Raw genomic sequence first — 13,934 nt, forward strand, 5'->3', positions numbered from 1 at the left:
GTAACCCATAAGAAAAAATAACAGAGCAATGCCTCACTTACAGTCTTGAAAGACCAGGCACACTTTTAAGAATATGAAAGTAAACATTTTCAGAGCTCTCACTTACCAAATCAAGTAGCCCAAAGAAAAAGTGAAGAGTAAGTCTTACTTCAGATGTCACAATGAAAGTTGCCAACCAGGAAAAGGGGGAAGTTTCACAAGCATGGTTAATAAGGTAGCAGCATGTTAATATTTTCTTATTTAGCAAAAGTTTTGATAAGACGTTACTGTACAAATGTTTACTCAAGCTGTGTAACCCCATATTATGGCAACGTGGGTCAAAAAGCATTTGTTTATTGAGAATAACGTTACCTAAAATTAATTTCCACAGTATAGTGTGTGATTCCAAGGAAATATAAGCTCTGCTGAAGCCCAAATAAATTAACATTGTTTAAATAGTTCAAGACAAACAAGGTTTAGCAGAAGGACCAGTCTAATTAACTGCTCACATTGATAAGCCTTTCAGTTTTGCTTTAATTCATACAATTGTCAAACATCTGAGATTTAAAGTGCATTGTTACTGACAACTGCAAGTAACAAAAGTCTGATCTCAGTCCCTCTATTTCTTCACTTAACCACATCAAGGCACAGTCGTTACACACTGGTTTCTTCAATCAATTCAGGTGAAGTTCACCTTTTTAGACCTTTTCGTTCCTGCTAAAAGACACCTGATAAAATTATCAGTCAAAGTGTGTACGTTATCACTAGTTGCTTTGTCACAACATTCTTTTGTGAAACTAATCTGCATTATTCAGGTAACTGCCATTCATTGTGTTGTACAAAAATAATAGAGATGGATAAAGCTGGAAAACAGTTTTATGTTATGTGAATGTCAAAGTGCTAAAAGGCAGCAGCATAAAGTTTGTATTCCAAGCAGTTTAAAAGACTTTGGGAATGAAAATCAGAATTCCACAGCACTTTTAATATCAGCATATTGGGTATTTTACATTGTTAGTTCCCTAGTTACCAAGCTAAACAGTTGAAATGTCAACACCAAGCACAAAACTTCATCATGCCAACAAATATCCTGCAGTTTCAGCCCCCAGCTGCACTGAGTGAGCCTAGCTCTTCAAATTGAAACTAGATCCGGGTGTTTCAATTCATCTCCCCTTAGCTGGTCTAAGGCAGGAAGAATGTGGCGAGCTGGAATCAAAGGTGCCTGAGCAGAACATAGTTAAAACAGAATAAAACATTGTAAATGCACAGATGTCACTACTGTTCTTAAAATCTCACTGTTCATTGGCCATGTTAAGGATTATTCACACCCCCTAAAGAATTCACATAAAACATGCACACACATATGCACAGACATACTCACATACGGCACAAACACAACCCAGTGATTCCTAAAAGAAAAAAATATATATTTTGCTAAATTCTGCTGTGAAGCTTATGTTGCTAGACAAATGAAAACAAAACAAAGCAAAAAAGTAACAGTAATACTCTACTTAGAGACACAGTATTCTAAAGTGCATTTAATATTTTATGCATTTAGTTCCTTGCTATGAAAGCATCTCTTTTTTATGATTTGTAGCAAATTATCTCTTTTTCCAAGAAAAGATATAATGTGGCATGGCATCTCGCCAGATTCCTAAAAAATCTGATGACACTTACGATGTCCATATTACATTCCTCAATACTGTGCCACTAAAATTCAGTAAACTACTTTTTACAGATTTATAATACCAATATTTTTCCAAAGCACTAGAGTAACATCCATACCCATTTACTTGTTATCTTGGGGATCACTGAAAATAATTGTAATAACCAAAAGGAGATTGCTGCTTCACTATTTTAACAACCTCAATATTAGAAAAGGAAGTTTAGAGACTACTGTTGTAAACTAGAAAAATGTAAAGAATAAGATAACACCGAGTCTTGCCCATTATGTGACTGCCTCAATTCTACTTGTGCAAAGCCACTGAATCCACTAATAGTTATGTGTGAATTTAATATATGCTGGCAGTGACTGGAACACATTATTTAAGTGTTAAAACACACCCAGAATAATCTTTCAATGTCATTTGCTAAAACCAGTAACAACCCAATAGCAAGAATTATAAAAGCAGTAACATATTTGAGTTATAAAACATTATCCTTAAATGAACAAGTTGCCTGTTTCTCAATTCACAGCACTGAGATAAGAGGGAGTGGAAGGTGTTTAATTAAGAAATAAACACAAAACTCTAGCATTTCATTCCAAGTCAGACAAGATATAACGGAAAAGGTAAACAATTTACAAAGCATCACAAAGAGTGCAATTGTGGTAATGGGGTCCAGGCCAAAAGCTATACTGTTTGCAAGTGTACCTGTGTTATTTTATGGCAACATGTGGTATAAAACTGTCTGTAAGATAGTATCACAACTGCAGCACTAAACAGCTGTGTGTGTGTAAAATGTAGCAATAATTTAAGAGGTATGTACTGCAGATAGACACATCAAACCTATATCTAAGGAATGCAAAAACACATTCTTGTAAATATATATGGAAAAACTGGTTAAAAGGCATTTGGCAGGATACTAACAAGTGTACCAAATGAGTACAGAAGCAAAAATTGCCCTCATCATGTGACAGAATGTGCTCAGTGCAGCACCACTGTATCACAGCACATTCTTCATACAAACAGTATACATGTCTAACAAATGACAATCACTTTTCATTACATCTTATTCTGTTGATAGTTAGAAATCAAACAGGACTCCCATCAAACTTCCACAAATGTTTGAAATACTTTTTGTGGGAGGGGGCTGCTACAATTTTATAAAATAACTCCAAGATCACATAACACTGGGGAAAAAAGGGAAAGGTTACAATTCCCTCCATTCTATAATCTCACCTACACACACACACACACACACACACACACACACATACACAGCCATAATTCAGTTATCCTGACAATCAAACAAAATAGATCAAACACATCAATCATTTTCTTGTCAACCACCATTTGACTATAGAGAGTAGTTCCGTAAGTATATTTAATTATACAAACACAAAGGCACACACTCATGCACACACACACACACACACACACACACACACACACACTGACAGATGCTACAAACACTGTACTTATAACAATACTGTCAGACAATGTGCAGAGTGTTGTCATCTATGATAAATATCTGATGTTTGACTATTACTACATTAGAAGCATAGAGTTACACCTTTTGGGGTACACTCCCATGTAATAAGTGCTTTAAGATATAGTTCATGTCTCCCTCCTATTTTAAATGTTAGTGCTGCTTTAAGGCTGTGACCATCTTCAGTACTAGCAATTTTCTTATATATATCTGCATGCGGGTTCAACAAATCTGCCTTAACATAACTAATGCATCGCTAAAAAATATCAGTGTTGGCCATGAATATGCTTCCATGCCCAAACTACAGTAGTGTTTCTGAGTGTTTGCACCATTAAAACTGCCGGAGCAGTCATAGCTTTAACAATATGAGCTTTAGAAAAGTATGAGGTAAAGGCACCATACTATCGGACCTTACTCATTTGAACCAGAAAGCAGCTCACTCTGACCCAATGTTAACACAGTGCCATCTTGTGACTAAATTGTACACCCAGTACATAAAAAAGTGCTGTTCACTCTAGTGTGACATACAAGTAACAAGTGTCTCAAAAGTGCACATTGTTGTTACAAAGCAGTACATCAGATCTCTCCCTCTATGGGTACTATTACATATACTAAAATGAAACACAACTGTAAGAAAGGTGAAAATGAAATTATCATTTTGCTTTATACTCATTCTGCAATAACGTCACCTTCTCAACAAAAGACTAGAGGTCATAATCAGCATTTTGAGGTAAAGTAGCCCAAGTAGTTACATTAGGGCAATGATAGCATATATCAGTGAAGGATTTTACTGTACCAGAAAATGGTCTATCATCTATGAACTACATTTACTAGCACTATAATAAGCATTGAAGTTACCAATAAATGCATATTTGTATTACTGATCTCACTGCGTCCACACTGTTCAGGCCGACACTGCTCATAACAACAATAATATTGTAGCTTTTCCTAATAAGAACTAGTTTTCCTTCTGCTTTTCATTAGCTTTCCAAGGCCCAATAACTACTGTAGGCCACTTGTGACATGAAATGACATAAAGTGGACAAGATGGTGGAGTGCGTCACAACAAAGTGCCTTAGTGTCAAATTCCACTTCCCTTTCCTCATTCCTCAGAGAATGAAAATGTGTAAGGAAGTTACAAAAGCAGTTAAAACCACATATATAAACAAGAAAGAATATCCATAGTTTTCCTATGAAATTCAGTCTACTTTAAGCTTACTGCAACTTGCAGCACTGTTTAAAACAAGCAATAAATAAAAAGCGCAACAAAATTACACCCCTTTCACAAACCATCCTTTCGAATAACCCTTCAGAAGTCAGCGTCTTTTATTAGGTTTGGAATTTTGATAACTGCAAATCAAGTTTTAACAGTGTACCATAGGGCCAATGGCATATTTGTTTTGGCAGGGTGGACTTGGTCTTTAAAAATCCTTCTTTTAGCTGTATAATTACTTAAAGGGTTTCAAGGGCTTATCATTTCTTGAAGTAAAAACTGCATTTTAGAGATGGGGTAAATGTACCACAAATAATTAAAATTTTCCCAGAATAGTTGATGACTCATATTTGAGTTCAGCAGATACCAACTGTCAATTACTTTTGTCTTTGCACACCGTAGACAAGATGAGAAATATAGTTTCCAGATGGGTACAGCATATTATCCATTTCTAAACAGCAAGAGCCTAACATAGGAAAAAAATTGCCACAAATTTTCTGTACTGGAACTAGTATCAAAAAATGAAAGTAGCCATTAAGTCTCAAGTGATTCCCTTTGTGTACATCCTTAGCTTAAAATTATCAGTGTCTGTGGGTTTTTAAAATTATTGAGAACTGAAATTATCTCTTTCCAGAACTAGAAGCTTCATTCCATCTCATTTCTCCCTCAGATAACTCAACTCTTTCTGAAAAGGTTGTTAAGCATTCTAAAGCCAACATTCAGTAAACCCTTATGAACCAGTTTTCAGTCCACATTTAGTCATCTGTGGAACTGATCCTTCCTGTTGAGAATAGTGGAGGCGGAGGGGGTAAATGTGGAGGTGCTGGTAGGGTTTGAGGGAGTGGCTGAAGCAGTGGTAAAGGGAGAGGATGGGTGTGCTGAGTGGGATGAGAAGGGAGGCTAGGGCTAGACTGATTTGGTGAGTCTGAGCTCTGGTTCGACAGCAGACTCAATGGATTCTCCAAGCCATCAGAAGTCATGGGGTTACTAACTCGGAAACACTTTTCTTTGTGGGCTTTGAGCATGTTGGAGAAGCGAAATCTCTGACCACAGATGTCACAAGGGTATGGTTTTTCTCCTGTGTGTGTCCGGCGATGTCGTTTCATGTTTGGTCGGCTTGTAAAACTTTTCCCACAGATCTCACAGATGTATGGCTTCTCCCCTATAGAAATCAAAGGTCATAATCAACATCTTGGTCTTGGACAGATAAATTATTATAAAATACAGTTAAGCATGTCAGACTCTCAATCCCTCAAAATAGTTTGGTAATAAATGAGCTTTTAACTTCCTACATCAGTCATTTAACATTTTTGGTGATAACAGTCCTACTTACCAAGGTACAGTTCCTATCTAAATGCATCCATTGAATGTAGAAAATATTAACACAAAACAACATGTAAAGATTAATACTTCTGGACAGAAATTAAAGCGTTTCTCGTAATCCAACTGTATGCAGAGTTACTCTCCTAATGGATACCACAGCATATTACTGTTCACTTACATTAAACAAATTCACTGTAATTTTCTGTTTACAATTTTTGGTTGCGATCTTTTTGCTGGAGCCTGAATGATACTTACAAAGGAACCTTATCAAACTGAAACAGAATACTTTTAACAAAAGCAATGCTGTAAACAGTTAATGCAATAATAGGATTTTCTAAGTATAGCATGTAAAGCTTCAAGCAAACATTTAGGTCCATAATAGATATATACTAGGCTAACGACAAGCTTAGCCATGCAATCCAACCCAGCTATCATTATTGATATTGTTATCGATATTTTTATCGTAAAAAAAATCTCCTGCATTCTTTCTGAACTGTTCTTTTGACTTCAGTTTCTAGATTCTGTTTACTGTTTTCTTGCGTTAGGGACTCAACTCAAAGTTGCCTAAATACGAAGACTACAGTAATCCAAACATTGAGTATTTAAACTGAATATATATATATATTTTTTTTGCTCTGAATTTATGATCTCTACTAAAAAGACTATCCCTGGAATTCAATAAACTCTGTGTAGGCTCTGCATGAAGCCTACATGGAGTTTACATTTCTACATAGGTTCATAGGTTGGTACTAGGCTATCGGCCCTAGGGCCTATGCAAGCCTAGCCATAACAATTCCCTGGATATTTCTTCCCACAATATTTACTTCTCTGGACCCCTGTCTAGCAGGGCGACTGACATGATCCCCGGGGTGAATTTCCTATCTCCCATCCAATCATCAAGGTTCCTTTTGAAGAGGGCCAATGAGGTGCTCTGCTTGACATGTATGGGCAATCTATTCCAGAGTCTGGGGAGTCTCTGGGTCAGGAACCTATCCCTCCAGCATGTTTTGTTCATTGTGATGACAAGGTTTAGATCCCTGGAGCGTGTGGCTCTGAGGGATTGGGATTTCTTTAAGTGGAGCATGTCCAACAGCTCAGGGTTTTACATGGCCTTGTATGTTAAGCAGAGATCACCTCTAAGTAGACGATATGCCACAGAGTATAGCTGGAGTTTTTTTAGACGGTCAGCATGTGGCATCTGCTTTAGGCCTGTGATTCATTTAGTGAGGTATTTCTGTGCCCTTTCCAGCTGTTGCAGATGCCTTGTGAGGTACATACCAAATGGGGCATTATACTCTATAATGGGTCTAATGAGGGATGAGTACAGTGGGACAATGACCTCCTTTTTTCTGGATGAAAAGCCCTTAGTGATGAGGTGTGCCACATAGAAGGATTTCCTGACTGTTGTGGCAATGTGGTTATCAAAAGTGAGACCACTGTCCACCTGTGTCCCTAAGTCTCTCATCACAGTTTCGATGTTCAGTGTCCAGTCACTTATGTGGTAATTGAGGGGTACATGTTTTGTTCCAAAGGGGATAACTGTACATTTCTTGGCATTAAGCTTGAGCCCATGGCTCTGGCACCAGGCATCTGTTTCTGTAAGGCCCTTTTGTAGAATATCCACATCATTTGGGGATTCAATAATGGCTCCCAGTTTGCAGTCATCTGCAAACTTTGTTAGCCAGAGTCCCTTAGTGTTGGCCTGTACTTCAGAGAAGTAGATGCCAAACAAGAGTGGTCCCAGGACTGAACCCTGGGGTACTCCACTTGTCACTTGTCTGTAGCTGGATTTGGAGTTGGCTACTTTTACAGTCTGGGGGTGGCTTAATGGTTAAGGTGTTTGCCTTACAAACACAAGGTGCAGCATTTGAGTCTCACAAGGGATAATTGGCTAAGCTTAAAATGGCTCGCAAGGGCAGTTAGCTTAGTACTAATCTATGAACCTAATCTATGAACCTAAGCCAGTTGGCAACCCATCGAGTGTTGTAGGGATTTATGCCCAGCTTAGTAAGTTTATCTATGATTCTGGAGTGTGGGATGGTGTCGAAGGCCTTGACGAGGTTCAGATAGGCTGTGTGGACTGCCTTACCCTCGTCCACAGCTCTGGTGACTGATTCGAAGAAGTCAATCAGATTCAGGAGACAAAATAGGCCCTTCACAAACCTAAACTGGGTGGGGTCCAGTGTTTGAAGGTTGCCAATGTCTTTGTTTATAAGTTCTATGATAATGCGTTCCATGCCCTTGCAGATCAGGCTTGTCAGACTGAGTGAACGGTAGTTCCCGGGATCCAAGGCGGATCCTCCCTTGTGGAGCGGGATAACTGTAGCTGTGTACCACTCAGTGGGTACAAAGCCTGAGGTGAGGCTATGATTAAACATGACACTTAGGTGAGGTGCCAGTTCAGCCTGGGATGTCATCTGGTCCCATGGATGCTGTATTCTTAGCTTTGGAGAGTGCGGTTTCTACCTGTGTGGCCATGATTATCAGAATTTGGCAATCTTTTGGTATTGAGATAGGCCCTTTATGGGGTGAAGGTGGCACTAAATCGATCTGCCAAGATAATGGCAATATCCTTGGGATCAGTATATGTAATGCCATTCAGTTGTAGCTCAGAGCAGATCTGAGCATTGCCATTTAGATTCTTGACATAACTATAGAATGCCTTGTGGTTGTCTTTGGAATCTGGCAATTTTATTTTCGTAACTAGCTTTTGAGGATTTTATGAGGGATCTCAGCTTCTTACTGAGGCTGGTGAGGGAGTTTTTTGCATCCTGGGATTTTCCTCTTTTCTGCAACAGTTTCTTCCTTCTGTTGTATAGTTTGTTTATAGCAGGGGACCACCAGTTTGGCTTCCTTTTTTTGGAGAAGAGCATCTTGGTTCTATTTGGGATGGCACGATTCATGCATGAGTGGATGTGCTCGTACAGTGCCTTAGTGTAGGATTCTGCAGTCGAACTTCCAGATCCCATCTGCGTGGGTGTTGTGAAGTTTGTCACTTCTGACTTCAGTCGCATGAAGTTGGCTTTGGAGAAGTTTTTTAAGGAGGTTTCCTTACTGGGGGGGTGGGGGAGGGATGTGGATGCCAAAGGTGATTTGCTTATGGTCAGACCTGACCAATGAGGGAGTGACCATTGGTGTGGAGCATCTATCTCCCATGTTGGTAATGACCAGGTCTAGGATATTGGAGCCCCTGGTGGGGCAATGGATTAGTTGATCCAGGGCATTGGAATTTATGAATTCCAAGAACCGTTGGGAAAAGGAGTTGGTACCCGAGTAGTTTTCCCAATTAATGGCAGGGTAGCTGAAATCACCCAGTATTAGGGTGTTTGGTTGTATCTTAATATTTTCCAGTATGTTTAGAAAGGTGTAGTGAGAATCTTGGGGCATGGCGGGAGATCTGTAGCAAGCTACAATTTGGATTGCAGTCTTACCTATTGTTAGTTGCACTTGGAGAATTTCAGATGCATTGTGTTAGGCAACTAGCCTGGAGGTGTGAATATCCTTGGTGAATATGGACACTGCTCCACCTTTAGTGTTTCGGTCTTGGTTTTGTGGCAGAAAAGTGTGGTAAGAATTGTAGCCTGGTATTGCAGGGGTGCTCTCTGGAGCCTTGAACCAGGTCTCTGTTACTGCACAGATATCAATGTTCTCCATTTTTAGGAGTGCCTCAAGAGAGTGCATTTTGAGGTTTAGACTTCTAGCATCGAGTAGCATTACCTTCAGATTTTGCATGCTTGTATCTGTTATGGTGTGGTTTTATCCTCTGAACCTTGCCTAAAAAAGGCACTATAGGGGTGGCAAGAGCTTTAGCCAGTAACCTGAATCCCAGGGGTGACAGGTGCAGACCATCTCTGGCAAAGCATCGTGGTTTGTCGATCATGTCTTCCCAGGCAGACAAATACTGGATCCCCTTTGAATGACACCAGAAGCTTAGCCAATTGTTGAAGTCAATCATTTGTCCTTATACTGTGGTATCATTCTGGGCGAAGGCAGGATGCTACTCAGGGCTAGGGTCATACCTGCCTGGTTCACATGATCCAAGAGCTCTTCCATGTCTCTTTTCATGTAGTCCAGGAAGGTACATCTCAAGTCATTCACTCCAGCATGGACAATGACAGAGTCGTATTTGTACTTGTTGTGGAGTGACTTGAGTGTATGCATTATGTGGTGGATCCTGGCACCCGACAGGCAGCTGACTGTAATTTTCCCCTTGTTCAGCCTGGTGAGTGTGACATCAGTGTGCCTGACTATAGAGTCACCTATGACTAAAGTGTTGGGTACATTGTCTTGCCTTAGGGGCTGTTGTTGGGTGGCACACTGGTGTTGTGAGCTATGTGTCACTTTGGTTGTGACTGGTGTTTGTTTACGTTTCGGCTTCGGAGGTCCTTGTTGCTTGGGAAGGTTAATGTTAAGGGCCTCCGCATATGTGGATTTAGTGTTGCTATGTGTGGGTGTTGATGGTGCGGGTTTTGAAGGGCTATGAGTTGCTTAAGGTGTAATGCAGGTGTTAACCTTCTCCTCTTGACTGTCTAGCACAATCTTGGCCGGAGAGAGCTTTGTTTCCAGTTTGGCTATGTAAGTGCATCTCTCACAAGTTGTAGTGTTGGGTGATTGGAGGAGAGGATTGTCTGTGTACATGAGGCAGTTGCCGCATTGCCCCAGGATGCCCAGATTGACCAGGTGGACAGGAGAAATCACTGGAGGCTGACCCTTGGACATGCCTGTTTAGGTGCTTTTTTGTAAAGTTTAAGAGCTGTTTTCCCTTACCTTTGCAAGGTACTTTGCAATTATAGGCTGTTTAGTGCCTATGATTCATTTCTCCTTATTGACAAGGAGAGCTGAGTGTTTGAATCAGTTTCAGGCTTCCTAGTGCTTTCCAGCAGGTTCTAGAGCAAGTGCTAATCACAGGGGTTCAGATTTTAGTGCTACTACTGAGAAACCAGCTAGTTCTAAGGGAAAATTTGAAGAGCAGACTTTCTGGCATCTGGAATAGTTTAACTGTAGCCTCGTGCTGCACGATGTGAAAAATGTGCAAACACACGCAATGCATACTAATGTTGCGCACCACGTATAAGTGAGGTTTTGTGGCTGGCTACAGTGTTGCAGGCCAGGAAATCATGTAAGTGAACCCAGATAGGAATTATGTTTAAAGCAGGACATCTACCATCCTCAGATTTGCGGGGAATGCCACAATGATCCCCAGGGCTTCACAGATCACTGTCAATATGTTAGTGCAACACATCTGCACAACGGCCAACATAATGCGTGGACAATTAACCAGAAATAGGGACATATTTGACATAGATATCACATAGAAATGTGGTAGAATGAAACTCAAGCATACGTCTCAACCTTTTAGTGCAAGACGTCTGGACAAAGCCATAAATAATGGGGGGTACAAAGGGTCCAAAATAAGGACAGACTAATATTGCTCTTCCAAACTTAGAAAGGTGAAAAATAGGTTGTACAGTAGCATGGATTTTCTGAAGAGCATGAAGTTTGTAACTCAAATGTCTGTCATCAGCCAATGAATTGCCAGAAAACCAAAATGTTATGAAGAAAAGATAAAAAATATGAGACAAAAACTAGACATTCTGCACAAATCAGGACAGTTGAGAGGTATGAACTCAAATGTATGTAATATTGACTCACATCAGTCCTGAGATTACCCCATTGATATGGCAGAAAGACACACATTTGATAAGGAACACATCTGGACATCCTGAAAATATCTGGACAGTTGAGAGGTATGAATGCAAAGTATATGGCCCAAACACAATACAGGAGAGTGAATCTACAGTGCAGAGTATTGTGATATCCCATTCCTGGCATTCTGTACGGAAGCTGTGTAAATGATCTGTAATGGGACATGGACTGCCATGTAAAATAAACACTCAGGGGAAGTGTGTGTATTGAACAGGGACACAAAGATGAAGTGTAGGAATGAACACAGGGAAAGAGAACAGGTGAAACAACCTAATGTACAGCAGCGGAGGGCATATCAATGGAAGATTGATGTAGCAGAAACACCAATCACATATCTATATAGTACAGTAGGGACTGTACAGTGAAAATAGTTAATATGTAACTGTCACACATGGTGACATATGTAACAATGGGAAGGATGCCTGTGTGAGATAAGCATCATTACATGAATAATACAGAGGACATCTATCAGGGATATGACATACAGTTGCGGTAGGGTGCATATTGTGAGGTTGTGCAAACTGATATGCCTGAATATGAGTGTACTCTCAGCAGAGGTCTCCAGCAAGTTGTGCACAAGTAAAGGCTCATAGAAAACATTACAAGATCCAACAACAATCATGGACAATATCAGAATAATCCCACCAGGAATACCATGCCTCTGACATAACATAAATGATTTAGAGTGATATGAGATGAGTCTGCACACACACACACACACACACACACACACACACACACACACACACACACACACACACACACACACACACTTGAACAACAATTATGATACAGCCACACCCAGTGAGGGAACCACACACACTGTCCTCGCACTTTAATATCTGCTGGAGGTGTTAAGAGGGACACTGCTATAATTGTATGCAGCAATATGGGCAATACAGGCTAGTTGACATGTGTGCATGGCATATATATATATATATATATATATATATATATATATATATATATATATATATATATATATATATATCTGAAAGCTCAAAACACTGAAACCAAAACACTGAAACTTCAAAATCTTGAAAACTCAAAACACTGAAAACACATATCATACATATACTGAGTTTAAAACAATATAAATTATAGCACTTTCCACCAAGTGTAAGCAGGGGAGCAAGTCATCCTGCACCCCCCATGTGGGGGGGATGCATCCCCACACCCACTGCTACTTATATATATCACTCCAAGATTGCACATCACTACACTAAGTGCAGTCTTGGAGTTGAGATATTTAAGTAGCAGGGAGTGTGGGGGGCGCAGCCCCCCTAATGGGAGTGCAGGGGGGCTTTCCCCCCTGCTTACACTTGGTGGCAAGTGCTATGATATATGTTGTTTAAACTCAGTCTATGTATGATATGTGTTTTCAGTGTTTTGAGTTTTCAGTGTTTTGAAGTTTCAGTGTTTTGATCTTCTATATTATGAAGTTTTTTTCATTTTCAGTGTTTTGAGCTTTCAGTGTTATGAAGTGAATCTATATATATATATATATATATATATATATATATATATATATATATATGTATATATACATATATACATATATGTGTATATATATATATATATATATATATATATATATATATATATATATATGGTACAATCCACACTGTCAAGTAAAAGCATTCTGCAGAGTCTCCATACTCCTTTATCTGTTTAAAAATTTCATTTTGTGGCTCACTGCTGTTCTTCTACTGTGATAAACATCTCTGTAGTGTTTACTGTCTAAAAGAGTGTAGGCTAGTAGCTGTAATATTGTTCCAGTTCAGACTTGCTGTCTCTGAGTCTGTTTTTTTTTTTTTGTAGTGGTCGTTTTGAGGACATGGCCAGGCCATCTTGAATTAGACTTTCTTTACCTTCATGGCAGGATTGTTTTGATTGGCTGCTGGCTGCTGGAGGTTGGATGGTATAGGGCTTGGAGTAAGCACTCATGGGTTCTTTTGAGCTTTTTTTTTTTTTAAAGTTGTTTAAGGTTGTATCTTCTGGTATTTAAGCCCTAACTTTGAGAGGATTTCTGTCTATACACACTGAGCCATGTGGAGGAGGGGCATTGACTACAACTCTGATCTGAGATATATAATAATAAGTATCCTGTTTTTTGTTTGTTTTTTTATTTATTTTTACTAGTTATTGGTTCTAGCAATATATATATATAGCACATTTTATTGCCTGCTGCATACTTTTTGCTGTATTTTATTGCTATTAAATAATCTGCATGGTTAAACTAAAATGTTCTGCCTTACAGGGGCTTATAAATAAGGTTTTTACTGTCACGTTTGTAAAGCTTTTTATCTAGTTTCACTGATTGAAAGGTATTAACAGGAAATTTTCTCTACTTCTTAACCACCTGTTTGTTTGTTCTGATTTCCTGCCAAGGTGAGTATCATATAACTGATTTGTTTGCAGTTAAAAGTATTCTGTAGAGTCTCCTTTCTTCTTTATCTGATTAAAAACTTTCATTCTGTGGCTTGCTGCTGTTCTTCTGCTGCGATAAACATTAGGAAAGTAGCTGTAGTATTGTCCCAGTTAAAATTTGCTGTCTCAGGGCCTA

The 13,934-nt window shown here is 39.3% G+C and overlaps 1 protein-coding gene across 1 annotated transcript in view; it reads right to left on the reverse strand.

The window, feature by feature from the left end:
- Positions 1–313: 313 nt before the first annotated feature.
- The window catches only part of ZBTB47 (zinc finger and BTB domain containing 47), a 684,044-nt gene continuing 670,423 nt past the window's right edge, over positions 314–13,934 (reverse strand). Inside the window, exon 6 of the mRNA XM_044066047.1 lies at positions 314–5,501. Coding sequence (XP_043921982.1) covers positions 5,095–5,501 — 407 coding nt within the window. The 3' untranslated portion in view covers positions 314–5,094. The remainder of the gene's footprint in view (positions 5,502–13,934) is intronic.

This window comes from Protopterus annectens, chromosome 3.part0 (assembly GCF_019279795.1).
Source record: "Protopterus annectens isolate FY-2018-M chromosome 3.part0, PAN1.0, whole genome shotgun sequence".
Classification (NCBI taxonomy): domain Eukaryota; kingdom Metazoa; phylum Chordata; order Ceratodontiformes; family Protopteridae; genus Protopterus; species Protopterus annectens.